The sequence below is a fragment of the Miniopterus natalensis genome, chromosome 10 (assembly GCF_054644295.1).
Source record: "Miniopterus natalensis isolate mMinNat1 chromosome 10, mMinNat1.hap1, whole genome shotgun sequence".
NCBI lineage: Eukaryota > Metazoa > Chordata > Mammalia > Chiroptera > Miniopteridae > Miniopterus > Miniopterus natalensis.
Genome location: NC_142090.1, coordinates 7,346,177 through 7,367,790, shown reverse-complemented (window position 1 = coordinate 7,367,790; position 21,614 = coordinate 7,346,177). Strand labels below are relative to the sequence as shown.

The window sequence follows — 21,614 nt, the reverse complement described above, 5'->3', positions numbered from 1 at the left end:
CTACAAAAAGAACCCACAGTTACAGGTTTGTGTTTTATTTTTTCATGTAACAAGAAGGGCACGGGGGTGCTGGCTTTGGCTCAGCTGCCACTATGGCCATCGCATCTGTGGCAGGCACAGTAATGGTCCCCCAAGGGATCCACATCCTAACCCTTGGAATCTGTTGTGTGAGTTGACATGGTCAAGGGGGATTAAGGTTGCTAAGGAACTGCCCTTGAGAGGCCAAGGTCATCCTGGATTATCTAGATGGGCCCAATACAGTCCCAAGGGTCCTTACAAGTGGGAGGAGAAGCAGAAGAGTCAGCACAGGCCTTCCCCCAACAACTGAAGGTAGAGCAGGCCGAGTGAGCTAGGGAATGCAGCGACCTCTAGAGGCCGCACTGGGAAAGGAAGGCAAACATTCCCCGTGGAGCCTCCACGAGGAAAGCAGTCCTGCCTACGCCTTGATTTTTTTGAGCCCAATTAAATGCATTTCAAACTTCCAACCTCGGGAAGTGTAAGATAATACATCTGTGTTGTTTTCGGCCACTCCGTGTTTTTCTTTGTTTGTCTGTTTTTGTGGCATTGAGAAGAAACCAGTGCAATATCCCTGGGATGACTATGTAGCAGGACAAAGGAGAGAGGACCACATCAGCCAAATCTGCGTCTTTTTTCAGAAATTAAGCTCCCCCTCTCCCCAGCAGAATGTTCTTTTCTTCTGGTGAAGCGGAATTAGGCCCGGTATCCACTCCTAGCTAGGGGAAAGGCTAGGAGGGCAATTACTGAGCTTCACAGCCTCCGCCTTTTGGGGAGCCAAGGACAAGCGTTGAGAATGGCTTTTCAGAAGCTGATCAGCCACGTCTTATTCTTTTCTCCTGAAAACCCTAAGTTATTTATTAATTAGTGCCCAAGAGAAGAAATAGGAATGTATTTTAATTTTTAACTCTTGAGGGGATGTGTAAACTTTTAGGTACTGTCTGGAAAACATTTACCGGAATATAGCTTGGCATTGATTCCCGCTCATCAGTTTTGCTTAGAAGATAGCAAAATCTCTACGTGTTCAGTTTCAGGACTTTTTAAGTTAGTTTAACTATTTAATAAATATTTGTTAACTACTTAATATTTGCCAGATGCTAAAATAATTTTTTTTAATTTTGTCTCTCCCCCCCCCCCTTCGTGTATTTGATCTGTCTTGTCACTCTGGAATTATTGTCATTTTAAGGTTAAAATTCCCTATTGGATTTGCAGGCATTTTACCCTCTCTTATTTAAAAATACTCTATTCATGTCTCACATCTTGAGTGTCTTCCCAGGTTCGTTATTTCTCACTGGTTTATTTTTCCCTGAGTTTTGTCATTTTATTTCTGCATGACTGAGGTTTTATTATGGCTATTGTGTTTTTCTTTTTCTTTCTTTCTTTTTTTTTTAAGTTTTCACTGCCTTTTATTCCAACCTTTAAGAATAGTTTTCGTATTTGCTTTGAACTGTCTAAGAATTTAAGTGGAACTTTTTCTCAAAACCCTTACACCTTGACTCCACTTCCACGTGGCCTCAGATTTTTAAAAGATCCCAAGTTTTATGGCTGCTGTTGTTCACTCATTCTTGATACTGACTTGTTCCCTTTAATATTGGTGCTTGCAGGTCTGATAAGGTAGATTCTGGAATCCTGTGTGAATGGACAGAGAGAGAGAATCTAAGACAAGGGAACGTCCAGCAGCCGGAGAAGCAGGAGATGCTCCAGCCACATCCAGAGCAAGAGGCAGATCTTGGAGCAAGGCTGGTCACCCTCCTGTTTGGGGGAATGTGGATGTTTTTTAAAAACACCATCTGGGACCAGAGCTGGGGGACACGATGGCACTTGACAAAAGAGCAGCCCATGGGACCCCTTGCTCCACGTGGCACATCATTGCATCTCCTGTCTGCATCTGAAGGGAGCAGACACAGCACAGACAAGGGAAGCGCAGAGTAGGTGGAGCACTTACCAACCCTGACCTGCCAAACTCTTATTAAGATCTAGGGTGTTTTCAACTCTTACTGTTTATATTATGGGTAACTGCACAGCATTTGTTATTTTTCTTTTGAGTTGGTGTCATAGTTATTTTAGTGAGAGGAGGCTTCTAGCATTTCCATTCATTCTACTAACCTCCTAAGAATCATCTTTGAACATTAAAAAAAATATATTAAAGATGATGGTCTTGGGGTGGGTGGGAGGATACCAGCAAGGATGTCCTATCGAAAGCCTTCATTTTCTGACTGCAGGGAAAGACGTAGGTGATTGTGATCAACCAGAGGCGGCTGGTTTGCCTGTCTAATATTCTTTCTCTCCTCTTACTGAGCTTTAATTTTATTTGGTGCAACATGCAATTCCCAGTCACTTTCAGATAGGGTCATCCTATGACACTGTCTTGGCCAATAATATATAAGGAGCTGTCACAGGATGGAGCTTCCAGAAAGGTTCTTTAAAGGGTGCTAACTTGGCTGAAGCCATGCCCTATATTCTGTGCTATCTCCTTTCTCTTGACTGAAACTAATAGGCGTTATAGCTGGGGCTCTGCCGAGAACCGGGAAAGAAGGCCTCACCCTAAAGGTGGAACGACAGAAACCTGTCTTGTTGACCTGGGGCTTCCACAGCAGTTCTGAATTACTCAATTTGTTGGAACCACTGTTGTACAGCTTTTCTGTTACATGCAGCTTCCTGTCAATCTCTAACTGATAAAACATTCTGTCATCAGAGAAGAGCCCTCCTCTTTCTGTGCACTAATACTGCTGAATGTCTTCTCCTTATTTCTTGGTTAGGGTCCTGTTGAAGGATAGACTCTCATGGGTAAATTTTGAAGATCTTCAGTGAGCATCCAGGATAACAGCTGCCATTGGTCGACAAATCAGTGGCAAACTAGGTTTGTCCTCAAAATAAACCTCAATTGTAGGAGAAGCCTAGAAAACCCTCTAGAAGTTCCTAAACAGGAAAAGAAAATAAAAGTTCAGTTGTATAAATGGGCATCTGACATTTTTATTGAACAAAATTCTTGGGGACCAGACTCCAGCTTTTGGGAAGGAAGACCTCACCTGGAGGCCACAGGGCTTCGGGCCAGTTCAGGTAAGGGCCTGAACCCCTGCGAGGCTGTACACCTGGAGATGTAATTAACAATCAGGAATAAGAGATCTGGGGCTCAGCAAATTCCTTTATTGCCTTTTACTAGAATTCTTATCACTGAAATGACTTATAAAGTTCCTTGTTTACAGGAACATCAGCTTACATTAGCCATTCTAAAGGGAAATAAGGAGGGAGACAATTGTACACCCTTGGGGAGTGCTAGATGCTGAAAAGGGAAAAGCCCAAGGAGGCAAAAACGGAAAAAAGCAGAACCAATCAGAGCCATCCCAAACCACCTGGAGTTTTTTTAATCAGGAGCTTCTTTTGGGCTCCAAATTGACATTATAGATGGTTGTGTCCCAAGACACTGAATTCTGTAAGCCACGAACTTTAAGTCCTGCCCATCAGCACAGAACAAGTTTCAACACTATGATCTTTTACTCACTTATTCTAAACACCTCTAACTACCTAAATGCGCGCCAGGCACCGAACAAATTGTAGCAAAGATTTATGTTCAGCTTGAAAAAGGAATTCATTACTTTGCTTTTTAATAGCTGCAGATAGCAGCATAACTTAACAATGCATTCTGTGTTATCCACCTACCTTTCAAATGCACTTTGATAACACATAGGAAATTAGGATACAGGGCCAATTATCATCGCAAATTTAAACCTCTCTGCCTCGAGAGTACAATGGATCCTTCTTTGAAAACTGGATGCCTCTCAAATTTTATCAACCAAAGAAAAATAACTACATAAGCCTTGGACAACAAAACCTTAATTTCATGTTATAGGCACCTAGTGGGCAGTGTAAACAACGAGACACATCAGACCGTGGAAAGAAACAGAGATATTTTTGTTATCGTATCAGCTCATGATGTGTTGCAAACTACTACTGGAATGTCTAGGTTTTATAAAGTAACGTCTATGTTTTGGTTTGGCCAGTACTTTTAAACAATTTAATCATATGCTTTTAAAAAAAAAGAGTTTCCAATATACCCGTAGCTTTCTGTCCATCAGTCACATTGTTAACACATCAAGGATCATGAGTTAGGTAACACCACATCTAATGTAAATTCACATTTCACAAAAGCCTGTCAGGGCCTGGGAGGTAACCGATTGGGAAATGAAGTCAATTCTCTAGCACTGAGGCCCAGAACAAAGGGGAGAAACGAGGTGTCCTTAGACTCACCAGTGAGAGTGGACCTAGTGAGGCTCAGGCGCAGAATTAGGCTTATGAACTCCAGGTACCCGGAGCGAACAACCCCCTTGCCGGGCGGGGGCCTGTTCCTCCGCCGGCCCGCCCTGCGCCCCCTCGCTCAGCCAATTCATTAAAGCCCGTTGGTTTCTCCCAGGCGCCTCCTGACGACTCTCATTGTTCTGCGCATGGGGCTCGTGGGCTCCCGGGGCCCGCTCACAATCGCCCTCGGTTTCCGACGGCTCCTTAAGTACCAGTTTGGATCAGCCCATTTGCGGCTAGTGCTTCAATAAACGCAAATGCGTCTTGACTAAATGAAGGACTTTGGGGGGTAAGATGGGACAGGATGACTTGGGGGGGGGGGAGGTAGAGCGAATCACACCGGGTGCCTGTGTTCCCCGAAAGAACCAGCAGGTGGTAGCAACGCCTCGCCCGAGGCCCCGGCTCAGCGCTTTGATCGCGAACAAAAGACCCCCGATCCTACCCGGGGTTCGAGCAGAGGCGGGTGGGGGGAAGGGGGGGACGGAAACGCCTCTCCTAGCGGCGTCCCCTGCGTTCCTCACCCCTCCCTTCCAGGAACCCGCTGAGTCCCTTCTACAGCCTCTCCGCGCGGCGGGGGAGGTCCTCTCGAGGGCGCGGGCGAGGGAGGCGGCACCCAGGGGCGCAGCGACTTGCCCGGGCCGGGCAGGGCCAGGCACCGACCTCAGGACATCCCCTAAGACCCAGGGGAGGGTAGAGTCAGAAGCCCCAACGATGACAAAGATCCAGGGTCAGGAGCAGGGAGATGGGTTTAAAGGCTAGATCGGCGACGCTTTCATACCCGCGCGCCCCCTCCCTGGCCGCCTAGGCGCCCCCAGCGCCCCCGTACCCTCTGAGGTTTGTTTTTCCCTCCACCCACTGCTTTTCCTTCGCTTTTCTCAGCTCACGCCCACCTGAGTTCAAACCTGAGTAGGAACCAAAACAGAGGGTTTAGTTCCTAGAGTTGAGCAGAAAAGCAGGGGCGGGGAGGGGAGGGGAGGGGAGAGGGCGCGCGTTCGACCCGCTGCAGCCCCGCGCGCTCCGCCGGGCAGCGCTTGCCCCTCTCTCCCGGGGCCAGGGGCCGCGCCGGTCCCGGGGGTTTAAGCGCATCTCCGGGGACCGCCGCCTGCGCCAGCCCCGCGCGCGTGCCGCCCTCCGCGCCCACGTCCCTCCGCCCCGCGCCGCCACGCGCTCTCCCCGCGCGCTCGCCGCCCGGGCCGGAGGGCGGGCTCGGCGCCCCGGAAGAGGGGAAGGAGGCGGCCGCAGGGGCCGGAGGGGGGCGGGCCGGGCCGGGCTGCGGGGGACGCGCAGGGGCGGGCCGGGCTGCGCTCGCGCCGGCCGCGTCTCGGGAGCAGAGCCGCGGGCGGCGGGACCCGCGACCCAGCGCGGCGACGGCGAGCGCGAGCGGGCCCCGCACCAACCCGGCGCCCCGCCCCCAGGGCTGCAGCCCCGGCCCGCCAGTCGCCGCCTCCCGGCCGCCCGGAGCCCCAGAGACGCGTCGCGCGGGGGGGACCCGGGCAGTGGAGAGCGAGGGTCCCCGCACCCGAGCGCGGACGCCGGCGGCGCGGGGCGAGCGCCGGGCCTCGGGGGCGCAGACCTGCGGAGCTGCTGCCGGCGGAAGGTGAGCCCCGGGGTCGCAGGCGGTGGTGGGGGTTGGGGGGTTGTTGGGGGGTCGGTGTGCCTGAGGACAGAGGAATTAAGGTTTGCAAAAGTTGAGGGTCCCTCCAGCCAAGGCCTCTGCAGATCCTCGGGAGTCTCCGGGGGGTGCCGAGTACCCCTCCCTAGGGAGAGCCGGGTTGGCGAGGGGGTGGGGAACTGATGCAGCCTCGTGGACACCCCCATTACCCTAGCTACTGCCGCGACCCCCACTGTTTGCAGACACTCCTCGGGCTCTGACATGGGGGTCCTGCTCTGGGGGTCCTCGCAGAGCCGGGCTCCCAGCCTTCTGCGGAGGGTTGCCCACCCCTCCGGTGGCTCCTCTCCAATCCCGGCGGAGCTGGGAGGAGCAAGGAGGTTAATCCCACACCTGCCCAGCTCCCCTCGGCTCTCCCGCTCCCCACCCCATCTCCGCAGGTAAGCCTGGCGGTGGCGGGAAGCCTTGGTTCCTGCTCCCCAGACAAAACCTCAAGTTGCCCCAAAGTCTCCTGCCCCGGCCCCTCCCCCTCCCCGGCTGTCTGGGAGCTTGGCCCCGCCGGCCGCCACCCACCAATCTTGGCCGTCTGGTACCCTCTCCCCTCCCACCCCCGGGGGAGCTGGCGTGGGCCCAGCGCAGCCGGTGTTGTAATGTCCCTGGCACTGCCCCTGGAGAGAAGCGGCTGGGCCTGTTCCCAATCAGTTAACCTGGGCCAGGCCCCGCACCGCCAGGGGCATTGACTCTGGCTCTGGGAGGGGAGACGCTGGTTCAGTGGGAAAGGGGCGGTGGGACTGTGGGCACCCCCGGGAAACTGTCCAAGCAGTGGGACACTAGGGGACTGAGACACGCCGAGAGCTGTGGAGAGGGACCACTTGGCTCCTTCAGGGCAAAGGACCTTGTTGGTCCCAGGAAGGCCAGGGTGGGGACACCTCTGTACCTACCTAGAGGCCTAGGGAGGAGGACTCCTTTGGGGTCCGTCGGTTCATTTAGGGTGCAAGAAGATGGCGGGCAATGATGGCTGTGTCACCAGGATGCTGGGGCGCAACAGGCAGCCATGGGCTAAGCATGGGAAGGGCAGGACCATCTCTCCTCTGGGGCAGCTGCTCTCTCTCCCAGCCCATCACCCCCATCACCATCTCCTGTTCACAGTGCACTCCCCACTAGGTGGAAGGAGGGGGGATGGAGTTGGGGGAAAGGGGGTTGGCCCCCCCTGGTTTCCCTTTCTCTACTTCCCTGCTTACCCCCTTCTCCCAGCCCAGGGGTTTCTGCAGAAGCAACTCGTGGGGCAGAGGGCAGTTCACAGGCAGACTCGGGGTGGAGTAGGGCGCATGGGCGTCTGAGGGCCACTCCGGGTCTGCACTGATGGGCGTGTTCACACTCACACACCTCCCAGCACCTCCATCCACACCCATCTCACTCATACACTCTCCCTTACACAACCTCACACTCGCTCTTGCAGGCACTGGTCCTGGCACTCATGGGCTTTCTCCCAGTTTCCACTTACTCATCCCTTGGGCACGTGTGCCGCCTGCCCCAGCACCCTCCCTATGCTCCTTCCCAGAGTCAGGGCACAGCCTGGTTCTAAATGGCTGTCTGGCTAAACCCAGACACTGCCTGCATCTTAAGAGCCTCCCCCAGCTCCACAGTGGGAGGCACGTTCGTCAGCATCTTCATGCTCTAGGGGACATTCTCAGGGCTGGAGGCCTTAAGGGACACAGGACTGTCCTCTGCTAGGTAATCCACAGATTGGCTCCCCAGCCAGGGCGGAGGGGCTGAAGCGCCGGAGGACAGCCACCTCCTCACTGTCTGCTCTGGGTGCTGCCTTAAAGGCCAGTGGCATCCCTTAGAAGGCAGGAGGCCGGGGCTCGAAGACAGGGTGACTGAGACCAGGTCCAAGGTGGAGATTAAAGGGGAGCGGCTGAAGCATTAAGCTGAACAAGGATTATACTGGAATTTCCTGGGCGTTTAAATAGCTGCGGAACAGGACGGAGGGCAGGGCCTGTGTGCTGACCCCTCCCACGCTGACCCTGTGGCTCACAAGTGTGAGGACCAGCTCAGCAACCACCCCAGACATAAAACCATTGACCCCTGTGCCCTTGGGACCTCCACTCGGCCCCGAGGGCCCCTGCAGCCTGCCTTGCCTCACTGCATGCTCCTGTCTGAGCCCTGCTTACCCTGATGCCCCTCCTGTGTGTTCCGAGCGCCCGGCCCCCTCTGGTCCCCTCTTTCCTTTTGAAGTCACAGTTCTGACGTCCTGTAAGAGAAGTGTGATGTTATCAGTGGGACAATGTGAACTTCTTGGGAGAGAAGCTTAAGGAAAATCCAGGGATAAAAGTTCATTGCTTTTCTTGTTGACATTAGTTTGCTCATTCATCCCCAGCTCCTCCTGCCTCTCTCTCTCTGCTTTCTTCTTCTAGATGAAATTTTCTAGATATTTTGAAACCTACAGTGGGGGAAAAAGAGGGAAGATAAAATATAAATATATACTATACTAGTCTAGGTTTTATAAATATTTCCCCTTTTTGTTTATGAGATTTTTTAAATTATGAAAAGAAGATATGCTCACTGTAATAAGAAAATCAATTCAAATATTGTAAGACAACGTTAATACCCCTCCCCCTATAATGCAATACGCCTACAATAACCAGTTTTAATGGCTTGATATATATCTTCTGCCATATCTTCTTCCAAACTTATTTGGCTTATATTATTTAATTTTTAGAAACCTGCTTTGTGGATTGAGGTGCATGAACTCTACCAAGTCAGCTTGGTTTATTCATAAAATTATCATATTTAGCACATTGATTTGAGCATAGTTAACTTTTAAAATTCGTACAGACATATTCCTGTTTAAATCGTGCATTTTTATAGATAACTGAAACCATAAGCTATGATTTGGAAGCTAAGATTCTACACGTCTTTAATCTTTGCCAGCTTCTAAAACAAAATAGAATCCTGATGCCTAAGACACTGTCATATTTTGGCAAACCTAAGACGTGTAATGGGCTTGTGGGTGTTGTAGAGTCTCTACGGTATGGAAAAGGTATGAGGTGATATAGCCAGAAGAGGAGCTGAGGGAAAAACAAAACAAAACAAAACAAAACACCCAGACAGTCACAGAATATAATATTTGTCTCAGGAAACTGTGGCTGACCAGTCTCATTCTCTGAGCTATCATTTTACAGCTACATTTCTGCCGCGTCTGGTGTTCGATGTTTCCAAAAGCATGTACACACCTGACATTTGAAAGTTTTCCTGATTGGGATAAGTTTTCTGCTCTTCCATGGGTGAGAGGATTTCTAAACACTGGCCAATTCCTTTCCTAGTTGGCAAAGATAGAGAAGCCTTGAGCAGGCCTCAGAAAGCCCAGAAAGATGTCCTCAGGTCCTGAGTCCCGCTCGCTTAGCCCTGCGTCCAGGCCTGTGCGCGGAGCCGCCTTGCTCTTGTCACTTACATTTCTGCCTTTGAAACTTGTCTCAAAAGAATCCGCAGTGGGAGGAATTCGCAGACAGCAGTTTCTTTCATATCTTGATAAAGTTTCTTCTTTCCATATTTTTATTTTAGCCATAGAGATGCGCTCCGGTTCCTTTTATCTATTAAAAAGGAAAAGACTCGAGTTTATCTGGTTCCTTTGATGAGCCAGAACTGACCTAACAGCCTAGTCTCCCTCAGCCACAATTTTTTTTTTTTTTTCCTTTCCTGAAGAAACCTGTTTATAACCCTCAGCCTCCTGGATCCGAATCTAAAAGATGTCTTCATCAGATTAGCCGAAGTACACTTCTGGGTACTTGGTCATCTTCAACCATTTCTTTTTAATGGATATCTTTGTTCTTAGTAAAATTATTAAAAAATTACGGATGTGGCAATCCATTTTATTTTTTTCTTTCTGATCCCTCTTGAGGACAGAAGCTGAGTGTCTTTAACATGCCTCATAATTGCTTTTGCTCTTTTCTGGAATTTCTGGAGAGGGGCCAGCTTCATGTTGTCATTAAGATGCCAGCGAAAGCGATGCACGCACGCACACCCTGCTGCTGCGGCCACAACCACCGCGTTATTTGTGCTGCGGGTCATCAAAGCAGATGCTTGGCCGTTCCTCACCTTCAGGAATGTTCCACGTTGCACGGCTGATATTCTCTGCGTTGCATGTTTTCTCTCGTGTTTTGCCACCCTTCCAAAAAGTAAAATAATCATGGAGATGTATCTGAAGTGTTTTCTTATCCCATCTCCATGATTATTTGTCTAGTTTATCAGCCTAGGAAAACACGGTGCTTCTAGTTTCTTCTTTGTACAGACTCCAGGCTCCATCCATGCTCTGACTGAAAGAGGCTATTTTAAAGACTTATCTGCGGGAAAATGGATAACAGCCTTCAGTGTTTGGAGACAGTTTGCGGGCATTTTCAGTTCTTGGAAAGACTGTTTGTTCCGAAAGACTGTGGCTCTGGGCAGAATCGGGTTGGTTCTGGTGAGTCAGGCACGTCTCCGAGTTGAGCCGTGGGAAGTTTGGGGGTGCACCTTCCACGTGAGCTAGTTCAGGATAGTTATTAAACAGCCCTTGGTGATGGGGCCCTGCTCTCCACTTCGCTATCTCTCTGTTCTTCTGAGAGGCGTGCATTTAATCCGCACATGATTCTAGTAGCATTTGTGACAGTATTGGCAAAGAACCTTTGTTTCTTAGGAATAATATGCCCAATGGAAATGTTTCTCCCCCCCTCCGGCTTCACTGAGATACAATTGACATATAACATCATGGAAGTTTAAGGTGTGCAATGTGATGATTTGAAAATGCTTCCATGTGCCCTGCGTTGAAGTCTATTTCACATGTAGGTTCCAGAAGCATGAAAGGTAAATGTCAGTGCTGGTTTTCAGGTGCCCCCCACACATCAGCTCATACAGATGTAGAAACGGTATCTTTTCACGGTAACCACGTGCAGGTAACACCGAAGGCTTCACCTTACTCTATAGCCAGCATTACCAGGAAAAATTAGAGTAATAGAAATCACATCATGATTTTCATATTTATCACAGTTGGATGCTGTTTGGTTAGAGCATCATTGTGAAATGTGTCGTTTTCGACAGCACTGTGGGTCCCAGGGCCACAGATATCCAGGAGGACACGTGTTCCAACTTTCTTTTTTTTTTTTTTACTCTCAGTCCTGTGCCTTTTGAGCAACATGACTGTTTTCTTCTCAACAGAAATAAATGTGGTCTGCTGTTCTTGTCCATCCAACTCATGGACTTTTGAGACTCAGCCACAAGGAGAGAGAGAGGTCATCGCTAATCTCTAGAGCAAGGAGCGGAGGAAATTCTGAGCCTGTTTGTTGTCACCGTGACCCTGGAGGCAACCATGCCTCCCGGTCATGTGCTCGTGGGCTGCAGTGCATGCCTCTGAGGCTCAGGGGCATTTTATATAAAAGGGTAGCTTATTATGTAGTCAGTCATTTCGAGGGCATGCCCACTAATTTGATTCACTTTACCAAACAGCTATTATCTACAGATTTAAAGGAATCGATTTTTAATAAATGATTTATTGAAAAGCTAATACATATATACAAGATTTTTTAAATACAAAAAATAAAAGGAACACAGTGAACATAAGTCTCCCTTGCACCAGCTCCCATCCTATCCCTCCAGCTTTCTTCCCAGGCTTTGTCTACTCATTGTAATGGCCCACACTTGGATGTGGACATGGATATGGACATCCTTAAATTCCCACTTGAGAGCATGCTTTATATTGTTCTGCACTGGACTTTCACTTGGAAATTATTTTCCTAGCAGTACCTAAACAGTAGCCCTTACTCCTTTTGAAGGTTGTGCCATAGTTTTAAAATTTTTTCAATTACAGTTGACATACAATATCATATTAGTTCCAGGTGTACAACATAGTAATTAGGCATTTATATACCTTATGAACTGATCTCCTTGATTAGCTTAGTGCCCACCTGGCACCGCACATAGTTATTACAATACTATTGACTGTATTCCCGATGCTGTACTTTACATGCCCATAAACCATCTTCCTAATGATGTAAGTTACTTTACAGTCTTTTCCTTTACAAACAGTTCTGCAATAAATATCCTTGTTGGAACATCTGTGCAAATGATCCAAGTGTATGGTACCTGAAGGACAAGTTCTTAGCAGGGAAGCGGCTCAGTAGACATCACAGTGGCCCTTCCAAGAGACCGCTCTAATGTGAACTCGTGAGCGCAGTGACCATCACAGAGCCCGTTTTCCATGCCTTCTCCAACCCACTGCATTATTAATCTCCCAGGACAAAATGGCATGTCCCTGTGGTTTCAACACGCCTTCCTTTCATTGTGAGCAAACTAGAAGCATCTTTGCATCTATTTAAGGCATGCATTTATTTTTCTGGAAGCCGTAGAGGAAATGTGCCCCTTGTGGAGAGAGGACCTCGGTTCATGAAATGCCTGTGTATGCCAGTCCTCCATGGCTCTCTTTCTCCTGTACGCTGATCATTTCTCAGACAGCCTTCACCCCTCGGTCTCTGCGCATCTGTCCTGGCACCCACCCTCCCAACATACCCCAGGGCTCTTCTTCAGTGGTCCCTCTCGCTTCACTGCCTCACTGAGATGCCTGGCATGTCCAATTCTGATGGGGTCAAAAGATGTGGGGGAGGGGAGATCATGTGTCCCCAGGGAAGGAGTAGCTTTTAACCCACTTGCTTTTAATGAGAAGAATCTCCCGACTCCCAGTACAGGGTAGCTGGAGGAAGGAGGAACAGAAGAGAGTAAATGAAGAGAAAACTGGAATAGCTCCTTCCAGAAGAAAAGGCTAAGATTGGCCCAGAACTAACTACTCTGTGCTCTGAGAGGGAGGATGGCCATGGGGGGGCGGGAGCCACCAGGCACGTGGCCCTCCAGGACAGTGGGTTTGGCACCTGCTCTCATCCCACCGTCGGTGCTGAGACAGTTTGAGAGCTATAGGAGGAGACAGGGTCAGGTTTGGAGCCTGGGCCATAATGAAGCGGTGCAGTTACCTCCCCCGGCCTCTCTGGGCCTGTGTCTCCCTAGGAAACAAGCTCGACTGCAGACCCCAGTCTTGCAAAGCAGCAGCGCGCCCTGCCTGGGCGCAGGCTGGTGGCCAGGGCAATGGTGGGAGCCCTGAAGATGCCCCATGGCTGCTGAGGGTGCTGCACGGTCAGGGAGCAGAGTGGCGGGAATGGTGTGCAGTCTCTGGGTCCTGCTCCTGGTGTCCTCGGTTCTGGCTCTGGAAGGTAAGAGGGAATGGGGACCTGAGAACCCCTGCCTGCCAGTGGACACCCAGCACAGTGGGAAATGGGAAAGATTTAGAGAAGGCAGAAGAGACTAGAGACATGGAGATGGGGAAAGGAGTGGGAGGGTTTCAGAGAAAGGCTCCTGAAGGTCAGCAGTGCTCCTGCTGCTAAGTTCCATGGAACAGGGGGGGAGATTCTGTTTTTCCTCCTGGAAATGGGGTGGGAGTTAGCAGTGCTGGTGGGAGCCTTGGCCACTGCTTGACCCTTCTTATCTCTGGGCAGAGATACTGCTGGACACCAGCGGAGAGACGTCTGAGATAGGCTGGCTCACCTACCCGCCAGGTGGGGTGAGTGTCAGTCCTTCATTCTGAACCCACGGCCCCGCCCTCCCCCTGCTCCCCCAAGGGTGGGATTGGAGAAGGAGTCCCTGGGTAGGGACTATTGGAATAAGACCCTCTCTCCAGAGGGGCAGGGCTTCGGGATATCCTTTACCCTGCTGGCCATGTCATTAATTTTAAATCTCAGTGGAAGAGATATTCCCCCCACCTTCCTGCACCCTCCAAGTCCTGAGCTGCTAACAACACCCATCTCCCTCCCTGCAGTGGGATGAAGTGAGCGTTCTGGATGACCAGCGACGCCTGACTCGGACCTTTGAGGCCTGCCATGTGGCAGGGGCCCCGCCAGGCACCGGGCAGGACAACTGGCTGCAGACACACTTTGTGGAGCGACTCGGGGCCCAGAGGGCACACATCCGACTCCACTTCTCTGTTCGGGCGTGCTCCAGCCTGGGTGTGGCTGGGGGCACCTGTCGGGAAACCTTCACGCTTTACTACCGCCAGGCGGAGGAGCCCGACGGCCCCGACAGTGTTTCCACCTGGCACCTCAAACGCTGGACCAAGGTGGACACGATCGCAGCGGACGAGAGCTTCCCTGCTGCCTCCGCCTGGGCAGTGGGGCCCCAGGGGCCTGGGCCGAGGGCCGGGCTTCAGCTGAACATCAAAGAGCGGAGCTTCGGCCCCCTGACCCAGCGTGGCTTCTACGTGGCCTTCCAGGACACCGGGGCCTGCCTGGCCCTCGTAGCCGTCAAGCTCTTCTACCATGCCTGCCCCTCCGTGCTCCGTGCCTTCGCCTCCTTCCCTGAGACCCAGGCCAGTGGGGCTGGGGGGGCCTCCCTGGTGGCAGCCATGGGCACCTGTGTGGCTCATGCAGAGCCAGAGGAGGATGGAAGTGGGGGCCAGGCGGGGGGCAGCCCCCCCAGGCTGCACTGCAATGGGGAGGGCAAGTGGATGGTCGCTGTCGGGGCCTGCCGCTGCCAACCTGGGTACCAGCCTACACGTGGAGACAAGGCCTGCCAAGGTGAGACCCTGGCTCCCACTTGCTCTTTCCACCTGCCCCAACCTTTGGGCTCCTTTCCTGAACACCCCCAAATGTCATTTTGTTCCCAAAAGGTCAGGAATAAGCTATTTGAGGGAAGGATTCCTGTTTATTTCCTAAAAGCACACAAATCCACTCTCATCCACTCATCTGACATTTCCAACACCTTCTGGAGACTCCCATAGCCGTTGTTGAGGCTCCTAGGGCTGCAGGCCTGAGAAGTGGTGGAGATCAGGAGATGAACCCCTGGGTCGTCTTGGGGTGGGGTCCTTTGTCCGCCTTCGCCCCGTATGTGGGGCGGGCTCATCCCGGGGCCAGGTGGCAGGATGCAGGTGGAGGGCAGGGAGTCCCAGCTGGGGTCTAAGGGAAGGGCTCTGCCGCAGGTGGAGGCTGCAGGAGGCCTCTGCAGAGGGAGGTTATGCAATCAGCCTACAGACACCTACCTCTGGAGCTTGGCCTGCCCATAACCCCCGCCCACCTCACTTTTTCCATCAGTGGAAATGCAATTCCACCCCAGCAAGTGGCAGAAGTAATCTCTGCCTGAGGGAGGGAAAGAGGGAGGTGAGGGCTGGGGTTCCATCTCTGGGGAGAAGGAGGAACCAGCCTTGGGGGGGGGGGCTCTGGTGGGGGAGGGGGGATGCTGATGAGCTGAAGCCTCCACTCTCCTCTGCCCCTCAGCCTGCCCTGTGGGGTCCTACAAGGCCGCGCCTGGGAATGCCCCCTGCTCACCGTGCCCTGCCCGCAGCCACGCCTCCGAGCCTGCAGCCCCCATTTGCCCCTGCCTTGTGGGCTTCTTTCGGGCCAGTTCCGACCCCCCACAGGCCCCCTGCACTGGTGAGTCCCTCACCTGCCCCAGAGGTAGAAACAGGACTGGGAGTGGGGCGGGAAGGTGGGGATCCCCAGGGCGACCAGTAGGGCTGGTGAGCATTGGTGGTGACATCTCTTTTTCCTTTGTCCTTTGTGTCTTCCCCTACCTGCCCCACCTGTCTCTCTCTCTGACCTCGTCACCCCCGGCGGCCACCTGCCTCCCTCTGCGCGCGGGCGCCTCTTCTTTCTGGCCCCACCCTGTGCCATCCCTGTCTGCCCCGGCCTCCTCCCTCCCTCTGTCACTCCTACCCCATCACTCCCTCTTTGTGGCCCTTCCCGCCCTGGTACCCAGGCCCTCCGTCGGCTCCCCGGGAGCTGTGGTTCGAGGTGCAAGGCTCAGCGCTCATGCTGCACTGGCGCCTCCCCCAGGAGCTTGGGGGGCGCGGGGACCTGCTCTTCAACGTCGTGTGCAAGGAGTGCGGGAGCCACCAGGGGCCTGGCAGCGGGGGCGCTTGTCACCGCTGTAGGGATGAAGTGCACTTTGACCCCCGCCAGAGGGGCCTGACTGAGAGCCGGGTGTTAGTCGGGGGTCTCCGGGCACACGTCCCCTACATCTTGGAGGTACAGGCTGTCAACGGGGTTTCAGAGCTCAGCCCTGACCCTCCCCAGACTGCATCCATTAATGTCAGCACCACCCACGCAGGTGAGCCTTTTCCTGTGCCTGAGGCCCTACCTCGCCTCCTTAGAACCCCTTCCCCACTCCCGCCTTCTGGTCCCCGGAGACCCACTACTGACCCCCCACCCCAGTTCCCTCCGCAGTCCCCGCGATGCACCAGGTGAGCAGGGCGTCCAACAGCATCACGGTGTCCTGGCCGCAGCCAGACCAGACCAACGGGAACATCCTGGACTATCAGCTGCGCTACTATGACCAGGTTGGAAGGGGGGCAGCCCAGCAGGGCTCCGGGAGCTTGCAGTGCCCCCCAGTGGGGCTAGAGGGGGGTGGCAGGGAGTGGTGCCCTGGAGCCCAGAGGAAGGTGGGAGGAGCTGAAGTCTTGGAGGCGGTTGCAGGGGGGAGGGTCTGGGACTAGCCACTAGGAATGAGTGACTGTCACCCCCAGGCAGAAGATGAATCCCACTCCTTCACCCTGACCAGCGAGACCAACACGGCCACCGTGACGCAGCTGAGCCCCGGCCACATCTACGGCTTCCAGGTTCGGGCACGGACCGCTGCAGGCCACGGCCCCTACGGGGGTAAAGTCTACTTCCAGACGCTGCCTCCAGGTGAGGGAGCCAGCATGGAGGCGGTGGCTCTGAGGGTGGTGAGGAGGGGCCCAGGGGCCCTGCAGGCAGGAGCCTGTGAGGAGCGCTGTGGCCAAGCGCCGACCTTTGGCTCTGGGTGGCTGGGTGGGTTCATGGTGGGTATGTTGGTGAAGGCACACCTGAGGCCTTGACCACCTGTGACCTGGGCGGCTGGCCCCTCAGGTGAGCCGTCGGCCCAGCTTCCGGAGAGACTTTCCTTGGTGATTGGGTCCATCCTGGGGGCTTTGGCCTTCCTCCTGCTGGCGGCCATCACCGTCCTGGCTGTGGTTTTCCACAGGTGAGCCCTTCCTCGTGTCCCCGCTCACCCTGCCTCACCCCCCCAAGTCCTGGGGGCCCAAAGCCCGCTGCAGAGACCCTCATACCCCGCCCTTTCCTGGGTCCATGCACAGGTGGGAAGGAGGGCCCTGGTCCACCCCAGTCTAGATGGCAGCCTGTGCGGGGTGGAAGGGGAGGAGAGGGAGCGAGTGCCATTCCAGGCCTTCGGTTTGTCCCTCAGGAAACGACGTGGGACAGGCTACACGGAGCAACTGCAGCAGTACAGCAGCCCAGGTGAGGGGTCTGGGGAAGTGGGGGTGCAGAGATGAAGAGCTGGGGGCTCAGGCCAGGAGCACACCAGGCAAGGCTGGCCCCCCTGAGGTTGAGGGGACCTCCTTGGCACTGTCTTCAGAAGTCAGAGGGCACGCCTGTGCGGTGTGGGGGGACCTTCACCACACCCTCATAACGCACCCCACATGCCTACAGGGCTTGGGGTGAAGTATTACATCGACCCATCCACATACGAAGACCCCTGCCAGGCCCTCCGAGAGTTCGCCCGGGAGGTGGATCCTGCCTATATCAAGATCGAGGAGGTCATTGGGGCAGGTACTGCGGCAGCAGAGGGGGTGGGCCTGGCGGGATTCCTTCTCACTGGGCAGGACCCGTGAGCCCGCCGTCCTTCCTGGACCATCGCCCAATCTACCCCGTCCCCCCAGGCTCCTTCGGAGAGGTGCGCCGGGGCCGGCTGCAGCCCAGGGGCCGGCGGGAGCAGGCCGTGGCCATCCAGGCCCTGTGGACCGGAGGTGCCGAGAGCCTGCAGATGGCCTTTCTCGGCCAGGCCGCCGTGCTGGGCCAGTTCCAGCACCCCAACATCCTGCGGCTGGAGGGCGTGGTCACCAAAAGCCGGCCCCTCATGGTGCTGACCGAGCTCATGGAGCTGGGCCCCCTGGACAGCTTCCTCAGGGTCAGTTGGCCTGGGGGAAGGCGGGGAGGCATTGGGTCCGGGAGTGTGCGCGGTTCTAGACTGTTCCAGAGGCAGAGCCCTATGCCTTTGCCCCCTCCTGCCCACCTCCGGGGGTCTTCAGCCTTCATTCCCGGGCCATTTTCTGATCCCCGAGCCCCCTCCCCTCCCCTGCTGACGTCTGCTGTGCGTGTGTTGGGGTTCCCCGCGCCGTTGCTGACCTCTGCCCCCTGCCCCTCAGCAGCGGGAGGGCCAGTTCAGCAGCCTGCAGCTGGTGGCCATGCAGCGGGGCGTGGCGGCCGCCATGCAGTACCTGGCCAGTCTCGCCTTCGTGCACCGAGCGCTGTCTGCCCGAAGCGTGCTGGTGAATAGCCACCTGGTATGCAAAGTGGCCCGGCTTGGCCACAGCCCTCAGGTGAGAGCACGGCCTGGCGGCTCTGCATTCTTTAGCGGGTGCTGGGGATGAGCCAGGGCCTGGGGCAGGGACCTCGGCAGGCGGCATATCATTGTGTCTGGAGGGCTGGCGCTCACCTGTGCTTCACCCAGCATAGAAGCCTGGGCAAGGGGGCCATTCAAGGATTTCAGGACTCGAGGCCATTGGGAAAGGCGGGAGACCTCAGAGACCTAGAACCGCCTCCTGCCCTTCCCCTAATGATCACAGACTAGAGTCAGGGCCGCTGGGCACAAATCCTGAGCACTCTAAGCTCTGTGGCCTTGCCCAAGTCCATGTCTCTTGATGCCTCAGCCTTTACAAAATGAGAATATCATCTACCTGCAGGGTTCTCATGATTAAGAGAGATGCTTGATGTGAAACCTTTGACTCACATCTAAGCACAAAGTAGTTGCTCAATAAAGTGACTGTTGCTGTGATTATTGATACTGGTACTTTTAACCCTACCCCTCAGGGCCCAGGTTGTATGCTTCGCTGGGCAGCCCCAGAGGTCATTGCACATGGAAAACATACGACATCCAGTGACGTCTGGAGCTTTGGGATAGTGATGTGGGAAGTGATGAGTTATGGAGAACGGCCCTACTGGGACATGAGTGACCAGGAGGTGAGCTCTTGATCTAGAATTGCTGCCTCCCCACCCCCGATCCTTCTCACCCACCAGCCTCACAGACTCACACATTCTGAGATCTCCATTCTCTGATCCATTCCCTCCCTAAGATCTCGTGGCTTTTGCTTTCTGTATTTTTAAGTTCCTTCATCACTGCGACCTCATGTTCCACCTGATCCCAGCCCACCCCTTTACCTGACAATATACTCCTTTCCACTTGCAACAGTTTCCCTCACCATATTCTTCCTCTAATCCCCAGGTGCTAAATGCAGTACAGCAGGAGTTCCGGCTGCCCCCACCTCCAGGCTGTCCTCCTGGACTACATCTGCTTATGCTGGACACTTGGCAGAAAGACCGTACCCAGCGTCCCCACTTTGACCAGCTGGTGGCTGCATTTGACAAGATGATTCGCAAGCCAGACACTCTGCAGGCCGGCGGGAGCTCTGGGGACAGGTCTGGAGCTTGGGACTGGAGCCTGGGAGAACCAGGGAGGGTCGATGCAAACCAAAAAGAAAACTGAGGAGCGGGGTCTAGGATGAAGAGGGGACTTTGACCTGCCTGCCCCTCCCCCCTCAGACCGTCACAGGCCCTTCTGAACCCTGTGGCCCTGGACTTTCCTTCTCTGGACTCACCTCAGGCCTGGCTCTCGGCCATCGGACTAGAGTGCTACCAGGACAGCTTCTCCAGGTGTGGCCTCTGCACCTTCAGTGATGTGGCTCAGCTCAGCCTGGAGTAAGCAGGGACAGGCGGGTGGGGGAGCCTCTGGGCCCTCAGCCAGGGTCAAGCCTGGAATCGTGGAGAAGCTGGCCCAGATTTGACCCACCCCTTCCCCACCAGAGACCTGCCTGCCCTGGGCGTCACCCTGGCTGGCCACCAAAAGAAGCTGCTCCACAACATTCAGCTCCTGCAGCGGCACCTGCGGCAGCCAGGCTCCGTGGAGGTCTGAGGCCCGGGCAGGAAGCTGTGACTGATGATGCTTAGGACGTGGCCAGGACACAGGTCCAAGGAGGGGCGTAGGAGACAGGAGCCAGTCTCCATCTTGGCCTCTTGCACCCGCACACTCAAGCCAACCCTCAGGATGCTCCCTTCCCTGTCCTGTGCCCCTTCCCACCCTCCCTCCCCACATTAAAGGGAAAGAAGGGATTTTGCAAGTTGGAGGTGTGGTGAGACCTCAGTCTGCAAGGTACACCGGGAAGGTGACACTGCACAGCCGGGGAGCAGAGTAGGGAATCATTTATTGGAAGGCAGAAGGTTGACAAGACTCAACCAGCGTCACCCCACCCCAGAGGGGCCTGTCCCCTCACTCCCACACTTTCTCCACAAGCCTCTCCCTCACTCTCTGGAGCACAGGGCAGGGCTCTCCCCTCTCTGACACGGGGGTGGAGACTGGGTGCAAAGGTGGCCAGTGGGTCCTTAAAGTGCTTCGCTGTGACAGTGCAGCGGGACTCCCCTAAAGCCCAGGAGGGGGCACCAGCCACCTCCTGGCTTTCCCTTTGCTCTAGAGTCCAGTGAGGAGCAGAGACCTGGGCACAGCAATTCCCAACTATTCTACTCCTTTCCCCTTGACCTGGGAGGTTCGACCTCTAGGTATTTTTGGTTTGGGTTTTGTAACCTTCCCAGGAACACGAGGGCACCTGCTGGGAACCAAAGCAAGGACGTGCTCAGATCTGATATTCCCAGCCCTCCTCTTCCAGGCCCCTGTTGACTATGCCCCTCGATTCTGTCTTCAGGGTCCCTTGCCGAAGTTTCTCCCAGTTAGTGCTGCTGCGGGAGGTGCTTCGCGACACCGACGGGAAAGGAAGGGACAAGCTGAGGCCAGAGGGCTGGCTCTGCTGCACTTTTTCTGAGCCTTTGTCCAAGTCATAGGAGCCCCGGTTGTAGAAGGCCCGTGCGTAGCGCCGGGCTCGCTGCTGGTTGAGGTCCTGCTTGTCTTCCACCCTGGGGAAAACGGGGGACTTGAGAGGTGGCCAAGGGCCAAGGGCTGGACCTGCTTCTCTCCTGTGCACCCCACCATGATGGGCCTTTTCCTTGTCTGATGTGGCAGGGGGTTTCAGGCCCTCAGCAGCCAGGCCATTGGGACGAGGGAGGGCACAGGACCCCTGAGATCACAGGAGCACCCAGCCTCTCGCTGTCACTCACCGCAGGAACCAGCGGTCCCCCAGCCCGTAATCTCCCCCAAATATCCCAGAGCGGGGCCACAGGCAGCGAGGCAGCTTCCGCTCCAGCATCACCGTTGTGGCCACGACCTGCATGTGGGGACAGAAGGGGAAGTCAGAAGAGGCTGGGTGTCGACGGAAATGAAGCGTAGGGAGAGAGAGGGTGCCAGGCAGAGGGATGCCAGCTAAGTAGCAGCCAGGAAACTCAGGAACTCTGTGGTTGCCCAGAGGCGACAAACAGCACCCCTAAGCTGAAGATAGTGATGTCAGCTTTTTCACCCTCTTCTGTGGGAGACTCAATGGGATGTGATAGTGCTGATGCCAGGCTGGTCCTGCAGGAGATTGAGTGACCTCGCTCCAAGGACATGGGAAGGCGAGGAAAGCAAATAGAGCTGCCCAGGGCTACAGGATATTTCAACCCTAGAGACATATAGGCCATTTATAAATGCAAACATCCCTCTGAGACATCTAATATCAGTGCATTTGCCTGGAAAAAGATATTTTCCTGAGCAAACCCTGTTTAGCCAGTTT

At 54.4% G+C, this 21,614-nt stretch overlaps 2 protein-coding genes across 2 annotated transcripts in view; one reads left to right on the top strand and one right to left on the bottom strand.

Moving 5' to 3' along the window:
- Window positions 1-5,850: 5,850 nt before the first annotated feature.
- Window positions 5,851-21,051, top strand: EPHB6 (EPH receptor B6). Its single transcript, XM_087820974.1, has 17 exons — window positions 5,851-5,908; window positions 12,950-13,152; window positions 13,435-13,499; window positions 13,755-14,508; window positions 15,205-15,360; window positions 15,686-16,036; window positions 16,141-16,265; window positions 16,452-16,614; window positions 16,816-16,930; window positions 17,150-17,202; window positions 17,395-17,514; window positions 17,625-17,872; window positions 18,111-18,284; window positions 18,775-18,924; window positions 19,187-19,380; window positions 19,504-19,659; window positions 19,765-21,051. Exons 2-17 carry the CDS (start codon window positions 13,053-13,055, stop codon window positions 19,871-19,873), a joined length of 3,033 nt encoding a protein of 1,010 aa, XP_087677100.1. The 5' UTR covers window positions 5,851-5,908; window positions 12,950-13,052; the 3' UTR covers window positions 19,874-21,051.
- TRPV6 (transient receptor potential cation channel subfamily V member 6) overlaps window positions 20,149-21,614 on the bottom strand; it is a 14,861-nt gene continuing 13,395 nt past the window's right edge. The window contains exons 14-15 of the mRNA XM_087820975.1: window positions 21,067-21,173; window positions 20,149-20,865 (exon numbers count right to left, since the gene is read on the bottom strand). Of these exons, the coding sequence (XP_087677101.1) occupies window positions 20,589-20,865; window positions 21,067-21,173 (384 nt within the window). The 3' untranslated portion in view covers window positions 20,149-20,588. The remainder of the gene's footprint in view (window positions 20,866-21,066; window positions 21,174-21,614) is intronic.

Coding starts and splice junctions, on each gene's coding strand:
- EPHB6 (XM_087820974.1), top strand. CDS start 13,053: ATGGCTGCTGAGGGTGCTGCACGGTCAGGGAGCAGAGTGGCGGGAATG. Junction 13,500..13,754: donor TCACCTACCCGCCAGGTGGG/GTGAGTGTCAGT, acceptor CCCTCCCTGCAG/TGGGATGAAGTGAGCGTTCT. Junction 14,509..15,204: donor TGGAGACAAGGCCTGCCAAG/GTGAGACCCTGG, acceptor TCTGCCCCTCAG/CCTGCCCTGTGGGGTCCTAC.